Raw genomic sequence first — 22,104 nt, 5'->3', positions numbered from 1 at the left:
CAGTCACAGAGAAGAGGAGCTGGCCAGCTCTGGATAGGTAGCAGACATTTAAAGGGACAGCACTGTGTTTTGCTCTTGTCTATTTAGTCTGTGTTTGGTGTTCCGGCCGATGCTGCAGGTAATAATCGTCAAACCATTTCACATCTGGCGACTGCAGCTTAATGGTAATCCCTCCGGCAGCCTCTCGCTGGTAACTGTCTGTCACATCGTACCTGTCAGCCCAGTCATCGCTGCGGAGATAAAGAAAATGATAAATCACCAGTGTTCAGGATATTGTATAAGAATGTGATTGATGTATGTATCTGCTGAGAAGTTTTAGATGATCAAGTTTATTAAATCCCCACAGATCTCCTTTTTGGAGCCTCAAACCATAAAACAAAACCATACGTTGGTGTAAAAAGGAAAACCGTTATTTGTCTTTCATTTAAAGAGCAGGTACACTCATAATCGGACATTAATATATATCAAAGGCAATTTATTACTTAGCTAAATAATAATTAAATATTTGAAGTGTTTATATTTAATATCTGTATCCAGTAAATTATCTGTCTCATCCCTTTTGTGACAGCTGTCATCTTTATAATGCTCTTTATGATGGAGAAACTATCTGAATACTGTAGCTCCTAATACTCCATATAGGACTTCTGCCTAAAATTGGCAGTTGAAGACTCAGACAGATCTGTTGCTGCTGTTGGGCAGATATATGGGGAAATATCTGAAAATCCTCAGCAACATCTGAAACAATGGAAACAGTTACCCTGTATTGCAAACCACCATGTTTGCATAGATATGTTGCGTGTCAGATATTTCAAACATGTCTGCAAAATGGCAGCAACATCCATGTCTTTAACTGCTGATTTTATGGTTATTTTTCTTTTTTGGGTGACCTTAATGGGCAAAATAACTGCCCATTATTCTTTGGCCAATGGGGTAGCAAAGGGTGACTTTCTTTTAAACATAGTGAAGTAACTGTGGTCTGGAGGTAACTGTCAATCACTTGCAGTCTCCACTCTAGGTGGCTGACAGTTACCTCCAGTTAGGTTATATAAGCTGCAGAATAATTAATATAACATTTTTATTATTCATTATTTCCAGTCATTCAGTGAAAAATGTGGTTCTCATGGCAATTTCATGTGTTTATGATGATTTAAAAGAAAACTATCTGGTTAGCCATGATCTTGCATGCCAGGCTTATACTGTAAATACTTTGTTTAGCATTAATCTAAAGTATGGAGAAAAGTACTGCAGGGGTCACACGATGGCATGGAAAGTGTACGGTACTCTTCCTGATTGTAGCAGACCTTCTACATACTGTGATGTAAAAGTGTATTTACACTATAATACAAATCATTACTAGTAAGCAGACAAAAATAAACAGGTAAGGAAGCTGATATACGAAAACTGCATTTCTGGGGGTTTTACCACATATTTGAGCTTAGCACATCCCGCCCTCAGAGAGAGACTATGGGGCCTATTCATCAAACGATAAATGGCCCGGTAACCATGCAGAAATGCTAGTTTCTGCATTTTTAAGTTACCGGGCCAATCATCATTACGGGTCCTATCGTATCCCCCGTTATTCAGCAAACTCAGAAAACTGAACATTTTCAGAGTTTGCTGCCAAGAACAAGCCCCATCTTCAGACGGGTTTTTTTTTCTTGGATCCCCACTCCTTCCTATGGGAAGGCGTTCCAGGGAAACAAAGTGGGATCCGAGCGGATCCCTCCACCGCCTCCTCACCATCTCCCCGGCAGCTGTATGCATGCGTTGCCGGGATGACGGGGAGCAGGTAAGTAATGCAGCTACAGAAGTAGCTGCGATACTTTCCATGGGGACAACCGCTTTTCAGAGCAGTTGTCCCCTCACCAGAGCAATGATGAATTGCTCCGGTGCCAGGCTTCCCCCGCTGCAAGTTGGATACTAAAGAATCCCTCGCAGCAAGTTCTAAAAGTCATCATCAGAGGCGATATAGCCTTCGATGATGAATAGGCCCCTAAAACATTTTTATAGTGTAATCGATGTGCTGCCTCAGTGGGTGTTACTAATGATGTAGAGAGGCATGACCAGTGCTGTGGTCTGCACCGGGGGTGTGGTATATATATATATATACACATATATACTGTATATATATATATATATATATATATATACAGTGCCGTAGCAATGCGTTCCAGGCATTGCTGTGAGGGCAGCATTGTGACCATCTGGAGCGTGCTAAGGATACTCCAGGAGGAACTGCTGCAGACACCCTGATAGCCAGATGCAGGAGCTGTGGGTGAGCGGCGGAGCAGCTTACAGAGTGCTGCGCTCTGTGCGGCCTCACACCCCTATATATATAATATACATATATACACACACATACAAAAGCCACATTCCCCTTATATGCCATGAAACCCTTCTGTATGAGCTTCCACAATTGTTAACTAACTTACAGCAAACAAAATAGTGATGAAGAACATGTCTCCCTATTGTGACACTTCATAGCTCTGTAAGACGGCATTGCTGAAATCCTCTGAGGCAGCTCTGATCATATTGCCTTTGTCTTCCCACATAGTATACATTGTGTGACGTGTTAGCAATGGAACCAGACAGCAGACTGTCACTGTAATGTGCAATACTATATATATGGGCAGCAGGACAGATTTACACAAACTTGATATGACCTAATCATTGGCACTGATCTCACTCAGGGGCCTATTTATTGATGTTTGCAGGTGTACCCACAAATATTAAGGATCCCCTGACTGTATCTATGGGGGAACCCATTTTTTATTGAAAAAGCAGCCCCTATAGTTTTCAATGGGGACTGCTTATTTGCCAAATTTATATTGTTTTGGGGGTGGTTAAGGCAGAGATATCTAACACGCTACATATGCGTGGTAACTATATATTAACCGGTGATATGTTCATTGATTGTGATTGAAAGTACAGTTCAAAAATAACAATATCTCTCTTACCATTGGTGCTCCCCTAGAGTCAGTAAATGAAATGGCTAAAGCAAAAGTATGTGAGGACCCCTATGTACAGATCTGCCCAGCTACATTGTTGTCCATAGCGCAGCGAATCGCACTATACGTGGCGCTAGATGGACTCTTGCATTCGGAGATGCGCATTCGCATCTCCATAGGATATAACTCCCGCGATCAGGGATGAGCTTTCGCGTCTCCATATGCTTGAATGGAGACGCACTCCCGCGATCGGGGACACGCCATAGCATAGTGCGATCAGCCACAATCAACGTGGGCGCATCTGTATCACCAAATGGTGAAAAATGTATATAACACATGTAACTTTGACAAGGAAGATAGGCCCCCCTAAGCTCTGGGCCCCATAGCATATGCACCCCTTACAGCTATGGTAGTTACTCCCATGTAGGGATGGCCATCGATGTTTCTGAAACATCGATTAGTTCCTGTTCGATGTCAACTAGTTTTTCCATCGATGGCAGAGAACCATTGGTGACTATGAGAGGATGGTTTTCTATTTCTCTGTACATGATTGAGCTTAGCCCTATCCCTGGCAGTCACTAAGCTCTGCCTCCATTTTTGATTGGCCCTACATGCCCCGGCAGTGGTGACCGTCGAGGGGGTGCAAACCATCGATGTTATTACTGATGGGCCCATCGATGGTATCCATTGATGGACACCCCACTGATGGCCATCCCTACGCCCATGCATACACATAGTTATGCATACACACCCATACATACGTACACATACACACACACACACAAATCATTAATCGATTCTCCTCACCATGAAAGCCATTATGTAGAAATAACTGACCAGGCTCCATCCAGCAGCAGCTCCTCCTGTAGTCTGGTGGGCGGAGCTTGTGACTGACAGGCTCAGGACCCGGGGGAGGGGCGTGGCCACCACACTGCCTTTCTGTCTCATTGTGACTGATCTCACTGACAGGTGAGAGTGCGGTGCAGGGGTCGGAGGAGGTGGGGCCTGGGAGGACGGCTGCTGGCAGCCTGTGACAGGGAAAAGTTTTTTTCCTGTTAATCCTGTCAGTCTCCTGTGGGCCTATTTTCAATGGGGGACTTGGAACTCCATCTGCCCTATTATTAATCCCTAAGTGCCCTATGGGGACTTACTATGGCTCTTCTGGGGCCTGACAGTGAGTTAAAGGCCCCTGATCTGCTAGTTTGGGCACTCTCTGCAATGGACAATCCTAACAGGGTGAAATATCCTTGGGCCCCCCTGCTCACTGCAGGCCCCAAAGCTGCTGCATGGACTGATGATGCCACAGGAGTTATGGTGAATACACAGTCAGATTTTCCTTCAGATTTGTAAAATTACGATTTAAAAAATCATTTAATCGTTCATATCTGAAAGTAAATCTGACATGTGTCCCTGCATACGCGTTCCCGTTTGTCAGATAATGACATCTGATGTGTTTGCACTTTGCAGTCAGATTTGGTCGATTTTCATTCATTTTATTACAGTCAAAAATCGTTCGTAGTTCATGAAATCGTTGGTAAAATCGTTCAAATGATTTGTCGTTTATCGCTCGTAGTTCATCGTTCTTCTGACAGATCTGACCGTGTGTATGCACCATTAGGTCCCTATCTGTTATTAACATAATATTAGCTTAGCTCCTCCTACTTCACACATATAAATGATGGGGATGTCAGCGCGAGACTGCTCCGGGCTCTGTCTTGGCACTCCAAGCAGACAGTCGATAGAAAAACACCCAGGCGATTGGAGAAGAGTCCACCTTGCTGACTACAGAGAGTGAGCAGAGGCTGATTTCTGGTCCTGCAGGTTGATCTGGTACCTGTAGTGACACTAGCACAGCAAAGTGCATGCTGAATTGCATCTGAGTGAGCGGTGAATCCTATCATGTGGTCGGCAGATATGGTCAGATAAAGCCAATATTGAGTAGATTGTTCTCACTACAAATGATATATAAAAGGGCCCCAGCAGTGCACTTACTTATTCTATTCACACGTGTCCCGGGCTAATCACATTCAAGCTAGACAATCCCTAAAAGACTTCCTCACAGTGCACACAAGGACTGCTAGGTGAGGGGTATTCCATGCTGGATGGACAGTGTGATAGGTCACCATGATAGATACCGCAGCGCTGACTCAGCATACAGTCACATGTTCTCATAGATCTCAGATCATTGGACGCGCCTGTAATGGCGACCGAATTACGTGTGACTCAGAACCAGGCCCATAAAGTATTAAGTGTCTCCCCATCATAACTACATTCTTACTGGCTCTAATAGCAATCATTTCATATTAGCAACTTAATATAATTAATACATAATATTGACTTATTAATCTAATTACTCATTAATGTGTCCCCTTAATATATTAATTAAATATTATTTCTACATTATATTATATTATATATACTTTTAGTGATATTGTTTGATGCTGTCATTTGTTTCTGTCTGATATCAGTGTCTGTTTTATGTATGTACTGCTCATATGCCATTCTGTGATGTTTATATGCACATGTGCTCCCTTATATGTTATTGTTTCTTTTGTTGTTTCTTGTTTATGTGGTTTTATTTTACTTTCTTTTTGTTTTTTATTGTGAAATGTGGAAAATCAATAAACTTACTTGATTAAAATATTATTGCTACATAATAACGGATATGTGGCCTCATTTGTCCCTATTTTCTAGCTGGAAATCTATGAAACATAATTCTTTTAAATGTAACAATCGCTGTGATGGGCGTCCCCCAACAGTAAGCAATGATATAGGAGATGAGGTTCTCTGCAGAGTATAATTATTCCTACATGTATTATATAAATCGAATAGAGATATAAACCCAAACCAAGCCGGTCCTATAAGCTCTATATATTTCCCTTCTCTATACAGGAGACAGGAGCCCTGCTTAGGTGAGGGCCTGTGATGTCATGTGCATGACATCACAGTGGCTCTGGCTGTAACATAGACATTGTCTGACATTACCCAGAGTCACTGGTGATCTAGTTGCTCAGACTGTTTAGAGGCATTAATTTGTCTCTCACCAGATTCGTTATTATTGGCATTTAGCTTTGTCCTCTATTATTATATAGAAGGTAAAGGCGACATTTTATATCCTCCGGTGCAGAAACTGATCCAGGCAGCATCAGCTCAACATCCAGCATCGCTGCTGTGCTCAGTAAGGTGAGTGGTAGCTGAGGGGGGGAGGGGAGGACGGGTCTTGGTTATAGCCTGAGAAATTGTCATGTTATATTTCCTGCTATAACCAATCCATCATTATTTCATCTATCACCAGCTCTTATATATATCTGTCTGTATGTGGTAAACTTGGAAGAATTTGGTTATTTAAAGATCATCAGTGGTGTCATTAGGTGCACTTGTTGCATGGAATATGGGCAATGCCAGTATCCATCAGATTGTGACCGAGCAATGCACTTGGTGTCTATATTGTTTCTAACTGTCCCTAATTTCCAGGGATAGTCCCAACATTTAAGGGATTGTCATAGAACATTTTGTTCCTGGAAATTCTCCTAGTTCTCATTCTCAGTAATGACTAATAGCACAATATAATCCCATTTATCTGCATGTTGTATGTGATCCTTACCATGTATTATTCACTAGGATTAGTAAGTGAATATTGAAGAGCAGTATACAAGGCCTAAAGCATGTTATATTCAGTGACGTTGTCATGATGGCGATTGCAGTGTGCCACCCTCCTTAGAGACAGAATTGCACGTGAAGGCGCTTAGATGCAGCTGTTCATCGGCAAATGCTCCCTGAGACCTTTATACCAGTAACGCATGAATATTAGTCACCTCCATTCTGTGTAGCAGACTGGTTCTCCTTACAATATATTATATGCAGATTTATCTGTACGATTGTGTGAAAAGGAATAAATGAGTGTAATATTATTTCCTATCTGGTCCCCAGAGTCAGCAGTGGCAGTGGCCATACTTACACTAATAGAGAACGCTGCAATCCATATGATCCTTATTTGCATAGTGATGCCATTGGCTTCAGCCAGTAACTCTCAGCAGATTGGCTGTTTATCACATAGTTAGGAAACTGAAGTTTTGTGATTGGAATTTATAATGTATAAACTTATTATAGTAGATTGCTGTCTATGTGTTGTTACATTATTATACCATACTTGACTACTCTTTCTGGAATGGCCGGGAGGCTCCGAAAATCATGTGGTGCTCCCGGCCGCCCGCAAGAGAGGGCAAATCTCTCGGACCGGCCACCAAGCTCAAATCTACATTGTAGGGAAAAAATAAAGCTGTTCAGCATTTGTGGGCTACAGGCAAAAAGCAGCCAGTACTGTATTCATCCTGCATGCAATAATAATAAGTGTATTTGCTCCCCTTGTATCGCAAAATGGTTTGTTCCAGATACCAAGTTACTTGGTTTTTATTTATTTTTTCGCTTTGCTCCCAAATCACAATCAGTCCCACTGTCTCTTGTGATGAAGATCATTTTATTTATTACAATATGTAATGAGGACTGATGGAGCTTTTTCAGCCTTTTGTAGAAGATAAGCATGTTACTAAATGGAGCCGGTCGGTCAGTAACCTAATTTCCCATCTCTCCCTGGCTGACATTTGTATTCTGCATTTGCCTGATCCAGCGTCCTATCCATCTATCTATATAAGATGTATCTATTGGTAATGGCATGTATGCATATTACAGGGGACATATACAGCTGGGATCCTTCTATATTACAAAAGAAGAACCTGACTGATACATAATATTTATTGATCAATGTCACCCATGTTGTTATCCTGATAAGAACTTGTATCTATAATTCCAATATCACTAAGGACGGCACAGTCCACCTTCCATTCTTCTTTTATACTGGTAGATTTCCTATTCATTGTGTCTCCTACTGTGATGTCCCTCATAGCTGATTTCTCTCATGCTAGCCAGACATCTGATCACTGTAGGAAATGTCAGTAAAGCAGCTTTGCTCTAAGTGTAACAACTAATGACTTTATGTGACTACAAATTTCCTTTGTGTAACAGGGAGAAGAGCGGAGGATACACTAATTACCCGGAGATATGGAGGAGAAATCTCCAGGCTTACAGGTACCTGTGTTCTGCAATGTGTTAGTCACCTCTCACTCTCAGCAACCAGATAGAAGTAGGACTTATGGAGACCCAATAGGATGTGTAACAGTAATACTAGCCAGTGCCCATATATATGAATGTAGGGGCAGGGCCACTGAGACAGCCACGGGGCCTGGGTACAGAAGGGGGAGTGGCCAAATCCAGGAGGTGTGGTCACACTCCCCATCAGGAAAGAAAAGAGACAGCACACTGGTAATTAGTACCCAGTCCCCCTCTCTCCCGGGGGCCTGTGTAGGGAGGGAGGCGCCATGCAGTGTAATAGTTGTATTTGAGGTTTCCTTCCTTAGGTGCTTTCTCTGTATGAGTCACAACATATATAGAGTCAGATTAATGGTTGCACCTCGTTCATCTCATCTTAATAATCCAACTTTATATTATTTCATGAAATTTCCCAGTGTAGCTTTACATAATGGCGGCATCAGGATAAACATTTTATTTTATTGCATTATTGCTACAAGGTGCAAATGAATGTGGAATAGTTGCACCAGATTTTCTCCCTGTGTTACATCTCCTGTCATGGTTGCTGTGACGATTGTCCTTTTCCTCCTCAGCATAGAGTCACGTGGATGCTGGTCAGTTCCGTGGTCTGTGCAGTATTGGGATCGTTGCAGGTTGGATACCACTCAGGAAACCTCAACTCCCCACATTCGGTGAGAAAACATCACAATCACTGGTTCTTTCTGTTTTTCTTGTGTTAATAATTTTCAGCAGGAATTATGATAAATGTAATTGGAGTCAGGATATGGAAGAAATGATATGTAGAAAATCATATAGGGTTCATGTGTACAAATTATTATTATATGTGGGTTAAGATTGTGGGTAGGTATCAGCAAGGCCATAATTAGGGGTGTGCGAGCAGTGCCTCCAGCCTCGGGGCAGCAACATCGCTGACCCATGGCACCTGCATGTGGCCTGGAATGGCACCCTGCAGCCTGTAGAACTGCGGCAGAACTGTTTCATACGTCCTTAGGATAGAGATGGCCATCAACCACTGAGGGTTAACCATCATCGATGGTTAACTACCGATAGTGGATGGTTTTGCCATCGATGATGGAGAACCAATGTTTCTTCACCATTGATGGCTCAGAGCCCTCAATGGGTGTTTTTCTTTCTGCTTTGCGCTGAGACCCAGAACCTGCTGTAGCTTTGCCCCCTCACACAACTCGGAAATCCTCAGCCCCACCTCTATTTGGCCCATTGCCCACTAGTAATAAAGCAGGGATGACCATCGGTGGGAAAAACTATTGATGGTTTCGCTGCACAGGGTGGATTATACCCATCTATGACCCTGGGTATCAGACCTGAATGGTTAGTACATTACAAAACTTGTTGATAACCTGAAATACTAATTACTAAGATACTAGTATAGATGAGTAGGGGATGCCAGCTCCTGGGAACATGATGTTACTGCAGTTACACAGTAAATCCTGGGTAAAAGCCGGCATGAATTTACATAATCCAAAAATAATTCTTCCGTTAAAAAAAGAGGAAAAACCCCAATTGGAACAATTAATATAAATAACTTTTCATTGTAACTGTTACTATTGGATCCTTCCTGGGCCTCTAGTCTCTAATCTCACACAGGAGAACCTTTGCCATAGACAGACGTGTTCCCACTGTCTGCAGGGCACATTGGGTGGTATCTGTTACTAGGTAGTTGAGATCCACATAGAATTGATACCAAGCTGTAATAAATGGAATATGTGCATGTATTGATGTTTAGTTCCTCCGAATAATAGAATCTTTCTCCCCAGCTATTTGAGCAATTCTTTATTGGCTCATGCTGGACGCGTTATGGGAAACATATTTCACCACAAACCCTGACTATACTGTGGTCCGTGACGGTCAGCATTTTATACTTTGGGGCCTTTATATCAGCTCACTTTGCTTCTCGGATGGCAAATAAATATGGGAGGTAAGTTCTACTCTCTTTTAAGTCATTAATATTTTATGTTAATAGGATATTACTCAGTGCTGTCTGTGTGATGTTACTCAGTGCTGTCTGTGTGATGTTACTCAGTGCTGCCTGTGTGACCTTATACAATGCTGTCTGGTGCACAATGAGTGCCCTATATACAGGGCAGTTTCTAGGGTCTGAGGCTCCCAGTGCGAGCAGTCAAAATGCACCCCCCCCTTCCCTCAAGAAGCAGTAATATTGTGGGCGTGGCCTAATCATGGGGGGTGTGGTACCACAGTAAGGGAGCGTCGTCTTGAAAGACCACAGAATGTCAGCTGCTGTGACTACTGAGCCCAGGGGTGGCCTTCGGCGCGCGCTCAAAAATTGGGGTGTGGCCTAGCTGTCACAAACCCACGCCGCACTTGTGTGTGCATGCCTTTGGTGTGACATTTGCAGAAGTATGACCTTGTATCACACCCGTTTTTTTTAGTAAGGTTGGGGGTCGAGCCCAGCACATTGAAGATACAAGCCAGATACACATAAAATACACTGTAATAAGCCAGGTCCACATAAAATACACTGAAAAGGCCACTTAGGGATTACACTGCAACAAACCACTTCCACATAAAATATATTGGAAAAGCCAGAACCACAAACTATGTTTTAAAACCACACGTGCCCCCTGTATTTATGCCCCTTATGCAGTGCCTACAGTGGTAGTGCAGTGCACCCAGTAGTAGTGCCCCCTGGAGTGGTGCCCCCTATGCCATGACCCCTATAGTCTTGTGCCCCCTGTAGTCATGTCCACATTAGTAATGTCCCCAGTAGTAGTGCCCAGGTGCCCTCAGTGGTAGTGTTTCCCCCAGCAGAAGTGCCCCCAGAGTAATGTCCCCAGTAGTAGTGCCCAGGTGCCCCCAGTGGTAGTGTTTCCCCCAGCAGAAGTGCCCCCAGAGTAATGTCCCCAGTAGTAGTGCCTCACCCAGCAGACATGCCCCCCCCTCCAAGTATTGTCCCTAGTAAAAGCCGCGTGCACACACAAAAAAAAAAAAACACTAATACTTACTGGTAACTGAATCTCAGCAGGCGCCCGGCAGTTCACAGGCTTTCTACAGCAGGGGTCGGAGGAGGCGCGCCCCGTGCGATTGCACGGGTCACCCGGCCCTAGAAACGGCCCTGCCTATATATAGTACACATGTAAATTGTGTAGTATATATGTAAATGTGAGGGAATAACTTGTCCTATGGCCTGTTTCTGGTGCAGCGGCTTCTTCTCATTTCTCCTTATATTCTTTCTTATATGGCTGAATTTAGACGGACGTCCATCGTGGTCACCAACGCGTTCTCGCTGACGTCTGCGCTGCTGATGGGATCGTGCAAAGCAGCAAACTCCATTGAGATGCTCATTCTGGGTCGCTTCTTAATGGGCCTCTTCTGTGGCCTAACAATGACCATGACACCTCTATACATTCAGGAGTTGTCACCCACTAACCTCCGAGCGGCCTTTTCCACCATCCATCCATTGGCCTTCACCATTGGCATCTGCATTGGGCAGGTAATGCACCTTCTATAATAACTGAGGAAAATACTTTGTCACACTGTGTAGTCTGTGTATATGACTGGTCTTATATAATGGAAGTACTGACATCATGTACATACTGTGACCCCGGAGGACGTTTGTCATTCTGTACTGATCTTTGTATGCAATGTATAATTATCTCCTGATTATCACATATCTTGAGTTATGTTCCTTGTTATCTGATTGGCTGAGAACTCTCCTTTCTCCTGCAGGTGACAAGTCTGGAAAGCGTTTTGGGCACAGATAAGTGGTGGCCTTTAATGCTCAGCATGTCAGCAGTTCCTGGCCTTGTGCAGATTGTGACCCTGCCCTTGTGTCCTGAGAGTCCCCGTTATCTATTCATCAACTGCAGGAGAGAAGAAGAAGCAGTAATGGGTAATACAGAAGTTACTAGTCAGTAAATATGTCCATGTAGGATGATACGGGGACATATAGCTGTGTGATGTGATAGTGATAAAGGGTGAAAGTCAGCCATTCAGTAGGATTCCTATGGTCTCCTCCATAATACATACCTGCACCCCGCTATGTGGGACGGTCTGCATCTATATATACTGTAGTAACCACAAGTCTGTGCAGCCTCCAGCTATGCAGCATGTGAGATAACTATGCAGTGGGATAGAGAGCTATTGTATGTAATGTGTATAATAACAATGGTACAATGACACATACGTGTGTGGAACTTTGCTATGTAGTGGTGCATCATGATAGTAGGAGTAATACAGCTATTAGTGTGATAACCCATGTACCGGAACATTGTGACACAGTGACCAGAAGCTGTTCTTGTCTCTTAGGGCTGCAGAGACTCCGGGGGACATCAGACATCTGGGAGGAGGTGGAAGATCTGTGGAATGAGGTGACCCAGATAATGAGGAAACAAGAAGTGACCTTGTGCCAGCTGTTCACTCAGTACAAGAAGCCAGTGTCCAGGGCCTTCATCATCACTACCTGCACACAGTTATCTGGCTGTAGTGGAGTAAGTGCTTCCCTAGGAGAATTGCTATAGTGACAATGAGAAATAGATAAAGAAATGGGATATGGGCTGTAACGGCTGGTCAGAATGGCACTTGCTGGGGCACTGTAGAGGATGGGGGACCATCCGGCTCAGTTACCCACATATTTTAGCCACTGAGCACCAATGGCCACCGGATGCTGGGAAAGGCTTTCTAGAATTACCCCAGTCTTGTCTTGTTTTTTTACCCCAAGCTCCTGGCTCTGGGCTCCATCACGGAGCCTCCACAATGTGTTGGCCCAAAAGTGCAGCTGAGTAGAGTTTTAGGGGTATATGTAATAACCTGCGGACTGCAGGCATTGCTGAGTCCTGTGTACTGCTGCTCAATGTTTTTTAAACACTGGACATGCCGATACCTGCAGTCTCCAGGCTATTACATACACCCCTTAGTCTCCCCTTTTGCAGGGGGGCCAGACCCTTAGATATGGTACTGACAGGAAGTAGTCACAATGCCCATATTGATTAGAGAAATCGATTGATAGTTGTTATTTGGTGTCACATTATAGCCTTTGGTCAGCATGGTGTCTAAGGACGCACCAGTCGGTATTACTACGTGCACGGGCGCTAGAAGTAGGCGTCTCAGTTCTTGCACATTCGGGCGTTCTTCATGTTGGGAGGTCTGTGTACTCATAATTTGTCATCTTGTTCTTTCAGATTAATTACTACTCCACTAAGATGCTGCACAGCGCTGGCCTCCCTCATGCCCAGGAGATTGCATTGTCATTGGGTCTCATCAACATAATTGCTATCATCTTATGTGTAAGTGCTGGGGCACCAGTTCTGCTGATCCCTCAATATAGACACACAGGGGTAATGACCTGAGGAAGTGCCTGGCTGCATTGTATGTGTCATATATGGGATAGACTCTGTACTGTGGGAACATCTGATTTTATTACCAGATTGTTACTGTCCCTGGACAACACTGATACCTGCAGATGTGTCCACCTCTGATTTAGCCTCAAACACGTGTACACACCCTAAGTGAATTTGGCCTACACTTGTACATCTCTTCTCTTCCCCTGTTTCTGTGCTAAACAGACCACAGGCTGGTACAGATTGCTAAAGGAGTCATAGGCTTATACAGAGTGCTAAAGGGGCTATGGCTGGTAAAGAGTGCTAAAGGGCCTATCGGTTGGCACCGAGTGCTAAAGGGGCCATTGTCTGGTACAGAGTGCTAAAGGGGCCATTGGCTTGTACAGAGTGCTAAATGGGACCACAGGTACAGGGAATCATGTTTCCAGCAGTAGAACATGCATGTTCTTTTCTCTCTCCAGCTGTTGGCATGTTTCTGTTTTTGCTGTATTCATGGGGAAACTAGAATGACACAAATCAGATCAGGGCCAGATTGCGTTACAGAGATAACCTTGGGGTGGCCAGTATTTCATCATCAAGAAGGACATTTCCTCAGAACATGCAAAACATATCTGATGTCTTTATTTAGGCTCTTCTGGTGAAGAAGGCGGGAAGGAAGACCCTGCTCATGATCGGGCAAGTTGCCCTGGCTTCCTGTAATATCCTGCTGGTGGTATCAGGGGCCACATTGGTGAGTCATAGAGGAGAACACATCACATATTGCTGAACGAGGACAGTATAGTACAATAGAAGCTATGAGTCACATTACTGCAGGAGGAGGTTATATGGTAGAGACTATGGGGTTAGTACAATTAGGTGCGAGTTTGCTTGTGCGAGCTGCTGTCATGGCAAACTCACATTGCATATTCCTGGTGTCATTTAATTCCAAACTCGCATTTTCCAGAGGAAAATCAGGTTTTTTCTGCGCACCACAATGAGGGTGTAAAATGGTAGGGAAATATTTATTTTAAGGTACAAGGTCAGGGAAACAGTGCAGAACCCCTTGGACACCCATTCCCCCCCTCCCCCCCCCCCCCCATGAATAATTAGGCATTTTGGAAGTTTTCAATTAGCTTAACGAGGCCCAATAATTACATGTAATTTTTTGGTGTTAAACAAAAAATTGCCTCAAATTACCCCAAAATCTACTTTTTTGTTTATTTAGGCACCACAAATTTAATTAAAGTATTTTCTTAAATACATTTTTTGAAAGTGGCCTCAAATTTCCACTAAGGGCGGTATTCAATTAGTTTCGCGTACGCGATAAAGTTCTGCCTGCAGGACTTTTCACCTACATCGCATCTTTTGGACGCAGAAACTTATCGTGCGCATCCCCGCTCTTCGCCGTATTCAATTCCATAACACGTGAAAACGCATCCCGGCGAATGTATAACAGACGAAAAGTGCTGACAGAATTGGGGAAACCAGCCTGTCACCCCCAAAAAGATGCACTAACATTGGGGATCAATATAGATGTGCCCGAATACCCCTAATAAAGCTATTTGGGGTACTTAAGTTGTGTCATTTGCTTCTAATTAGCGTCTTTGCACAAGTGGTGAAGAATAGCATTAAGCAGTCTTTTCGGTGAAAATAAGTAGTCCTGTCAAATTTGGGGAACTTTAAAATGGGTGTAAGCATATTTTAAAGTCGCTAAATTGATATTTAAAAAACTTCAAAAACGCACCTGAAGCAAGCACCTGCAATCAAAAAAACACCACACCCATACTTGCAGACCCCCAAAAAGTCCATTTCGCTACTTTTTATGTTTGTACTCCCACTTTGTACTTTTTCGCCCCCAAATTCAAACTACTTTTTAATGGTGTTCCTCACTTTTTCTAGGGATTTTTTTATGCATTTGTCCTTTGGGGGCTGTTCCAAGGGTTCTGACTGGTTTCCCCACCTTTGCACCCCAAAATAAACAAAATGCACTTCTTTTCTCCTGCTATTCAGAGGCAAATGTTTTTCATCTATTACATTGCATTGATTTCCGCGTACGCAAAAAAATATTTGGAATTGAATACGGAGATAAGTTTCCGACTGGCGAAAAGTCGCAATCGACGATACTTTTTTGCAGATCTCGGTTTTTCGCTTATAATTGAATACGGCCCTAAATCACCTTTTTTCACAGACTGAGAGCCAGACACATGAACGTTATATAGCGGAAAGAGCATGGTCTCCCTGAAGCACAGACATGAGTGATGTGTTAGTGAGGATAGGGCTGCATGTGACAGGGGCAGTGACATGATGTGAGGAGGGGAATGGAGGCAGCAGTAAGCCACAGGCTGACAGTTATATAGTGGAAGGAGCTGGGTCCCCAGCAGCACAGAGTATATCAGGAGATGAGTGATGTGTTAGTGCGGACAGGGCTGCATGTGACAGGGGCAGTGACATGATATGAGGTGTGGAATGGAGGCATCAGGAAGCCATTGACTGAGAGTTATGTAGTGTAAGGAGCAGGTCACACAGCAGCACAGAGTATATCAGGAGATGAGTGATGTGTCAGAGAGGATAGGACCACATGTGACAGGGGCAGTGACATGATTTGAGGAGGGGAATTGTAGAATATGAAGCATTAAATTTAAATGTTGTAGAAAAAAAAAATCATTAATAGATGAAGATACACAGTGAGTAGTTATTAGAACTTATTTTAATGATTTTGTTTCTCTCACAGCCAAGTCTAAGCTGGATGAAATACCTGCTGCTAGTGGCATTGTACCTTCTGGTATTCGCCTATCAAATAGGACCAGGGCCCATATCATCGTACATAGCAGCAGAACTATTCATCCCGGCCATACGCCCTATGGCCATGGCGGTGACCAGCAGCTGGACTTGGCTCATGAAGTTCATTATAGTCATCAGCTTCCAAAGCCTCATGGTAAGTAATACCCCTTTTCCACCAATCACCCAGCTCCAACCCAGGACACTGAGCCTGGTCGGAGCCAGGTTTTACCTTTTTCACACCGGCGGCTGGACCCGGTTATTCCTGAGTCCAGCCATTTACACCGGATCTGGCTCTTCCAGCATTACAGTGGACGCTTGGAGCTGATGTAATCTGTAAGTGCTGCTGAAGCCAGCCAATCCGCCATGCCTTTCACACCACACCATTACCCGGGTCCTTCCCAGGTTCGATCCTGGTAGCTGCCAGGGTCAGATTGCCAGGTAACAAGGCCCAGATCATTTTTCTTAGACCCTTTTACCCCAAACATAAACCCAGGTTTCCTCAGCAGTAACCCAGGTTATTTATTTGGTGGAAAAGGGGTATAAGTGAGCCTGTGTCACAGATGTGTTTGTTCTATGTAGAGTCAGACTCTCAGGTCTCTGGCAGTGAGCCCTCCTACTGATAGACCTTTACATGCCGACTTTTCCATGCTGTATAGTCACCTGTTACTGTGGCTACAGCTGTGTGGATCTGCCGTCTAGGGTGAAATTAGTTATAAAATAACTTTAATGTATAAATATGTAATAACCAATGTGCATATGGGTAAAACCAATTAGCTCCCCAATTCTACAAGTAAAGCTCTATATTATATTCCTTCCTGGTGGAAGCGCAGAACCAGTGGAAATTACATTATTCCGTACCTGCAGGCCCAGAAATACACTGTTTCCAAGCCGCGCTGGGGTTACAATCCATCTGATGCAAACATGATTTATTTGTAACATTGTGCAGCTTATTCTGGTTACCTTATCTGTAACTTTGATATTACATTTTTATGCATAAAAACTTTCTCTATTACTAATTTTGCTGCCATTGGTCACATGTATTATAATTGAGTATTTCCCTGTAGAGCTGCCAGTTGTGTCTTGCTAAAGATGGAACCTCTATATAACCTATCCTCTATAGATACATTTATATTCCCAAGTGTAAGTAAGTGATGCGTGTAATGTAGAGCATAGCCCCACTCTCATTATTGCTATTCTTCCTGCAGGACTCACTGGGACCCTACATATATATCATCTTCGCCACAGTTCAGGTAGCAGCTGCTCTGTATACTGGGCTCTGCTATGCTGAGACAAAGGAAGACCATAGGCAGCCCAAGCCAGATGTGTAGGTGGTGGAAGGGACCCATGAAGAACAAGGGTGTTATCATCAGCCAGAGATGTCCTGGTCACTCACCTCTGGCAGTTTTGGTCACTCTTACCCTGTCCGGTGGTGCTTTACCAAGGTGGGCCATTCTATCCCAGTGTGCTATCAATCCACTCCCTGAGGTTCATGAGAACAGCCATGTTGTCTCTGATCAGGTGAGCACCAGTGTCCAGTCTCTACCTGTCTCCTGCGCTCACATGACCACATCTTCCTATCCCTGACAATGTGCTTCTTTACCTTACAGTAATCTCACTCACTAGTGAAAAAGTGCTACCTCTGATCCACTGCCTGAACCTGCGCTACTGGAGTCCTGCAAGCTGCTGCCTCTGAGTCTACTCCATTCACTCTGCAGTACTGCGCTGTATGCTGCTTCCAACCAGGACCTACCAGCCCGTGTTCGAGCATCGGCAGTCAGACTCAACTACTGTTGCTCTGACTGGTCTCACTCTGGATCAAGCTTACGGTCCCACTCCGGTTAGTTGCTGCTATCTCCGGTTCCATTCCGGTTCAAGCCTGCAGCTCCACCCTGGCTGCCGCTCTCTCTGGTCCCAGTCCGGTTCAAGATTCCATTTCCACTACGGCCGCTCTGCTGTTACCTCCCATCCCAGTCCGGTTCAAACCTCTGGTTCCACGAATTGGGCGCGCTACATCGTTTTCTCCATTCTGGTTCCACTTCTACGACGTCCGGTTGTTACCCAGTTCTTCTATCATCCAAGTCTGTGAGTTAATCTGTGGTTCCAGCTTGTGGTAATCTGAAGTCTCCTGGTCATTACAAAGATATTCCTAGTGCTTCCAGTGCCAAGTCTTCTGCTACAGTGACTTCATCTACTAGCAAGTCCCCTGAGTACATCTCTCCTGCTCATTGCAGGTTCAACTGGACTTTATCCTCACTGTACTTCAGTTTACTTCTGTAATTCATTACATTAATTATAATCAGAATTGCATCTCCTGACCTACTTTGGTGCTCACTGCTTGCTATACCATCTATCGATGGTGGTTGTCGCTCTGTAGGTCCTCTCCTAGAGTGTCGGGGGTCATGCCGAGTTTCTGTTACAGCGTTTGTTGTAGATTGTAGGGAACTGGGTGCTGGGCCTAGGCTCCTCCTTCAGGATTGAGGCTCCGGTCACCCAGCCATGATAATCGGTCTTCAGGATCTGTTAGCAGATTCCAGAAGGGCTACCGATTATCTGAATTTTGTCCTGCTCCCTGAGTTGTACTGGGGGGGGCTAGCACTGTTATCTTCTTTATTTATTTAAGAGTTACAGTGAGTAGGGTGTGAGACAGGCTCCCAGCACTCCATGTGCCTGTCTCACTGCACTTCACTGAGTAACATCAATTAATCAAGATATTGACAGTAATCTCAGCATAACCCTGGGCTACTTGTCCTATTATATTGGTAAAATCAGAAAGCTTGTCTAAATGCCAGAGCGGTCTGACAATATGATATATGTGAGAGACAGTGAAAATATATGTGACAGAAATAAGAATATATAGAAATTCAAAGGACACTCAGATTAAAAGAAAAGACACCTACTCACAAATTAACCAATATATATCAAAATTAGCAAGTAATCTGTCTCTCAGGGTCAATGATTGTGCAATACATTTACACATTAATGATACTACATAGGTAGGCAGCATAGACGGTGTAATGGTTAGCGTTACTGCCTCACAGCACTGAGGTCATGGGTTCAATTCCCACCACGACCCTACCTGTGCGGAGTTTGTATATGCTCCCTGTGCTTGCGTGGGTTTCCTCCGGGTACTCCGGTTTCCTCCCACACTCCAAAAATATACTGGTAGGTTAATTGGCTCCGAACACAAATTAGCCCTAGTGTGTATGTGTGTGCGCTTGTGATAGGGTATATAGATTGTAAGCTCCACTGGGGCAGGGACTGATGTGAATGCACAAATATTCTCTGTAAAGCGCTGCGGAATATGTGTGCGCTATATAAATAACTGGTAATAATAATAATCAAATGAGCACAAACAAAATATCCGCATTACACACTGCCTTAGAGTGTATAAGGTTTAGGTTATTCAATGAATATACATAAGAAAGTTAATCAGCAGCATGGGGTCATCAATAAATTTACAGGTAAATCACATAGAACCATATGTTGCAAATAGACCATGTAATCAGTATATCTCAAGTTTGGGAATTTCATATTTAGTCCTATGAATCATAGAAAATCATGAGTCGTGTATTCAGAATATCCCAGATCTAAGCATACAGGGGGAGATTTAATAAAGCTTGGAGAGAGATAAAATTGGAGATAAATAGCAATAACCAACCAGCTCCTAACTGTCATTTTACAATCTGTGTTTGAAAAATGGCAGTTAAGAGCTGATTGGCTGGTGCTATTTATCTCTAATTTTATCTCTCTCCAAGCTTTATTAAATCTCCCTCACAGTACCATATTGCTGTACATCATGTGAATTATAAAAGAATCACAGAAAACCATATGTTGTAGGTAGAGTATATATTCAGTATTTCCCAGGTTTAAGCATACCAAAGCATAGCCTGTAATTAGGGTCTGTATCTAAATAGAGTTCTTAGTAGGTACTTCTAAACCACATAGGACCAAATGTATGCAAATAAAGCATGTGTTCAGTATATCCCAGGTTTGTGCATACCATATTTCAATTGTAAGTCACGGTTAAATCACAAGCATATATTCAGTATTCCCAGGTATGAGCATGCCATTTAGCTCACAAAAGATTGTCTGTAGCAGATAATGCATGTTTTTAGTATTTCCTAGGTTTTGGCCTACCAGGAGAGTAGCCTATAATCAGGATGTGTTTCTTTTGCAGTGATGCTTAATCAGTATACATACATATGCTAACAAACATAGAACACTTATCACATTTAACAGTGTAATATTGCATAGCAGATAACATGTTTAGCCTTTTGTCAAAGTAGTGGTATAGGTAAAAGAGTGGAGCACTTATAAGTCGCTGCCTCTGCTGTTACCTGTTATACAAAGTAGTGAACAGGGAATGAGAGAGCAGGCACAATGGCTCTCAGAAATAGATAGAAGCAGCAACTGATATCAGGGTACCTCGATGTCTGTCTGCTCTGTTGCTACTGCAGCACATGATAGCACAACATGGGGACCACCAAAGAAAGAGCTGCAAAGGGAATACTCAGGGAGTTCTTAAACACTGGTTCCAGCCCCTTAACCCTACATTCAGCGTAAGGGGTTGAGTTCCACTAAATTGGTTCCATGGGGCAGACTGGGAGCCTTGCAGGTATCACTGACCTCTCCAAAGGCACCAGGCATTTACCACATGGGTCTCACCCATGTAGAGACCTCTGATCCTACACCACTATTCTGCTACAACCCATCAGCTCAGTGCATGGGTCATGATTCAGATCTAAACACCCTAAACGTGACACACATGATCGTCCACTTAGTTTATTGCAGCCTTATGATTGGATGATGACCCTTTATCTAGGCTTTGGACTCTCATTCTGATGCCAGTGTTAACAGCTCCTGTGCCGCTCTGGCCCATGTTTGCTTCAGAACTTGACCTTGGCTAGTATTGACCATTCTATGAACGCAGAAAAAATTATATAAAATATAGAGGTGGCGATAATCAGAACAATTTATTAAAAGATCAAAAAAAATTTACATAATACCTTAAGATGACCATCGTCCGGCCGACATATTTTTTAAAAGTGTATATAAGAGCCAATACTGCAATTTCATATTCAAATATGTTCAATCATAAAGTCTAACCTACATCGATAAACTGTATTAGATTTGGGAATTCAATAGTAAAAATACACTTGTTATTAGGCTCTGCGGGTAAAGATGATTATTATTAAGCACCTGAATGACAATCTATTTGATCTTAATGAATGCCATAAATCATATAGATGTGAATCTGCACATTGCTTAGTTGAACATCACTTAGTTTTTTGGGGCCGTGAATGCCCAAAACAGTCTTTTGTCATCCAGCAGTGTTTAGTTCAATATGTAACAAGTGAAATGGCAACAATTCGATGACAATAGATAATGTATCTGGTAGCAGATTTGCTACTCTCACCACTCTCCGGGCCGTCCCTCTGTATTACTGGTGTCTCATGTCCCAGCTCCTGGGGTAAAAGATATATATGTATCCAGTGCCTCTGTCTCTGTATGTCCGTGTGAAAGGCTGCGGCTTGTTCCTCCCAGCTGCTGGCAGCATTCCCCAAAGTGCAGCTATATCCGGAGTATGAAGCGCGGGTCCAGACCTGGACGGGACGATAGTTCTATTAGCACAGGTAGGTAGTGGGAAATCTAATATCCATGTAAAGACCGCAGCTTGTTCCTCCCAGCTGCTGGCAGCATTCCCCAGAATGCAGCTATATCCGAAGTATGAAACGAGGGTCCAAACCTGAACAGGACGATGGTTATTAGCACAGGTGAGTGATAAGAAGTCGGCAATGTCTTAACGCGTTTCCCTGCCTCCTTGCTTGTCGGCGGCTTCTTCAGCTATCTGAATATCTTCGGATATTCTGGCTCAGACCTCGGCTGGCTCTCACCATTCTACAGACAGATATTCTGGCTCTGACCTCGGCTTGTAATATATTCTGGCTCTGACCTCGGCTTGTATTAACCCTTCT

At 43.5% G+C, this 22,104-nt stretch overlaps 1 protein-coding gene across 1 annotated transcript; it reads left to right on the top strand.

Annotated features, from left to right (window-relative positions):
- Positions 1 to 1,775: 1,775 nt before the first annotated feature.
- LOC148474536 (solute carrier family 2, facilitated glucose transporter member 1-like) lies at positions 1,776 to 21,748 on the top strand. Its single transcript, XM_088458470.1, has 10 exons — positions 1,776 to 1,789; positions 6,018 to 6,131; positions 7,971 to 8,033; positions 11,283 to 11,523; positions 11,760 to 11,922; positions 12,339 to 12,520; positions 13,211 to 13,315; positions 13,998 to 14,099; positions 16,080 to 16,283; positions 21,653 to 21,748. Exons 1-10 carry the CDS (start codon positions 1,776 to 1,778, stop codon positions 21,746 to 21,748), a joined length of 1,284 nt encoding a protein of 427 aa, XP_088314596.1.
- The last annotated feature ends 356 nt before the right edge of the window (positions 21,749 to 22,104 follow it).

The sequence above is a fragment of the Taudactylus pleione genome, unplaced genomic scaffold, assembly GCF_031769625.1.
Source record: "Taudactylus pleione unplaced genomic scaffold, aTauple2 ptg000835l, whole genome shotgun sequence".
NCBI classification, from domain to species: domain Eukaryota; kingdom Metazoa; phylum Chordata; class Amphibia; order Anura; family Myobatrachidae; genus Taudactylus; species Taudactylus pleione.
Note: the sequence above shows the minus strand (reverse complement) of the source record. Positions and strands in the feature narration are given on the sequence as shown.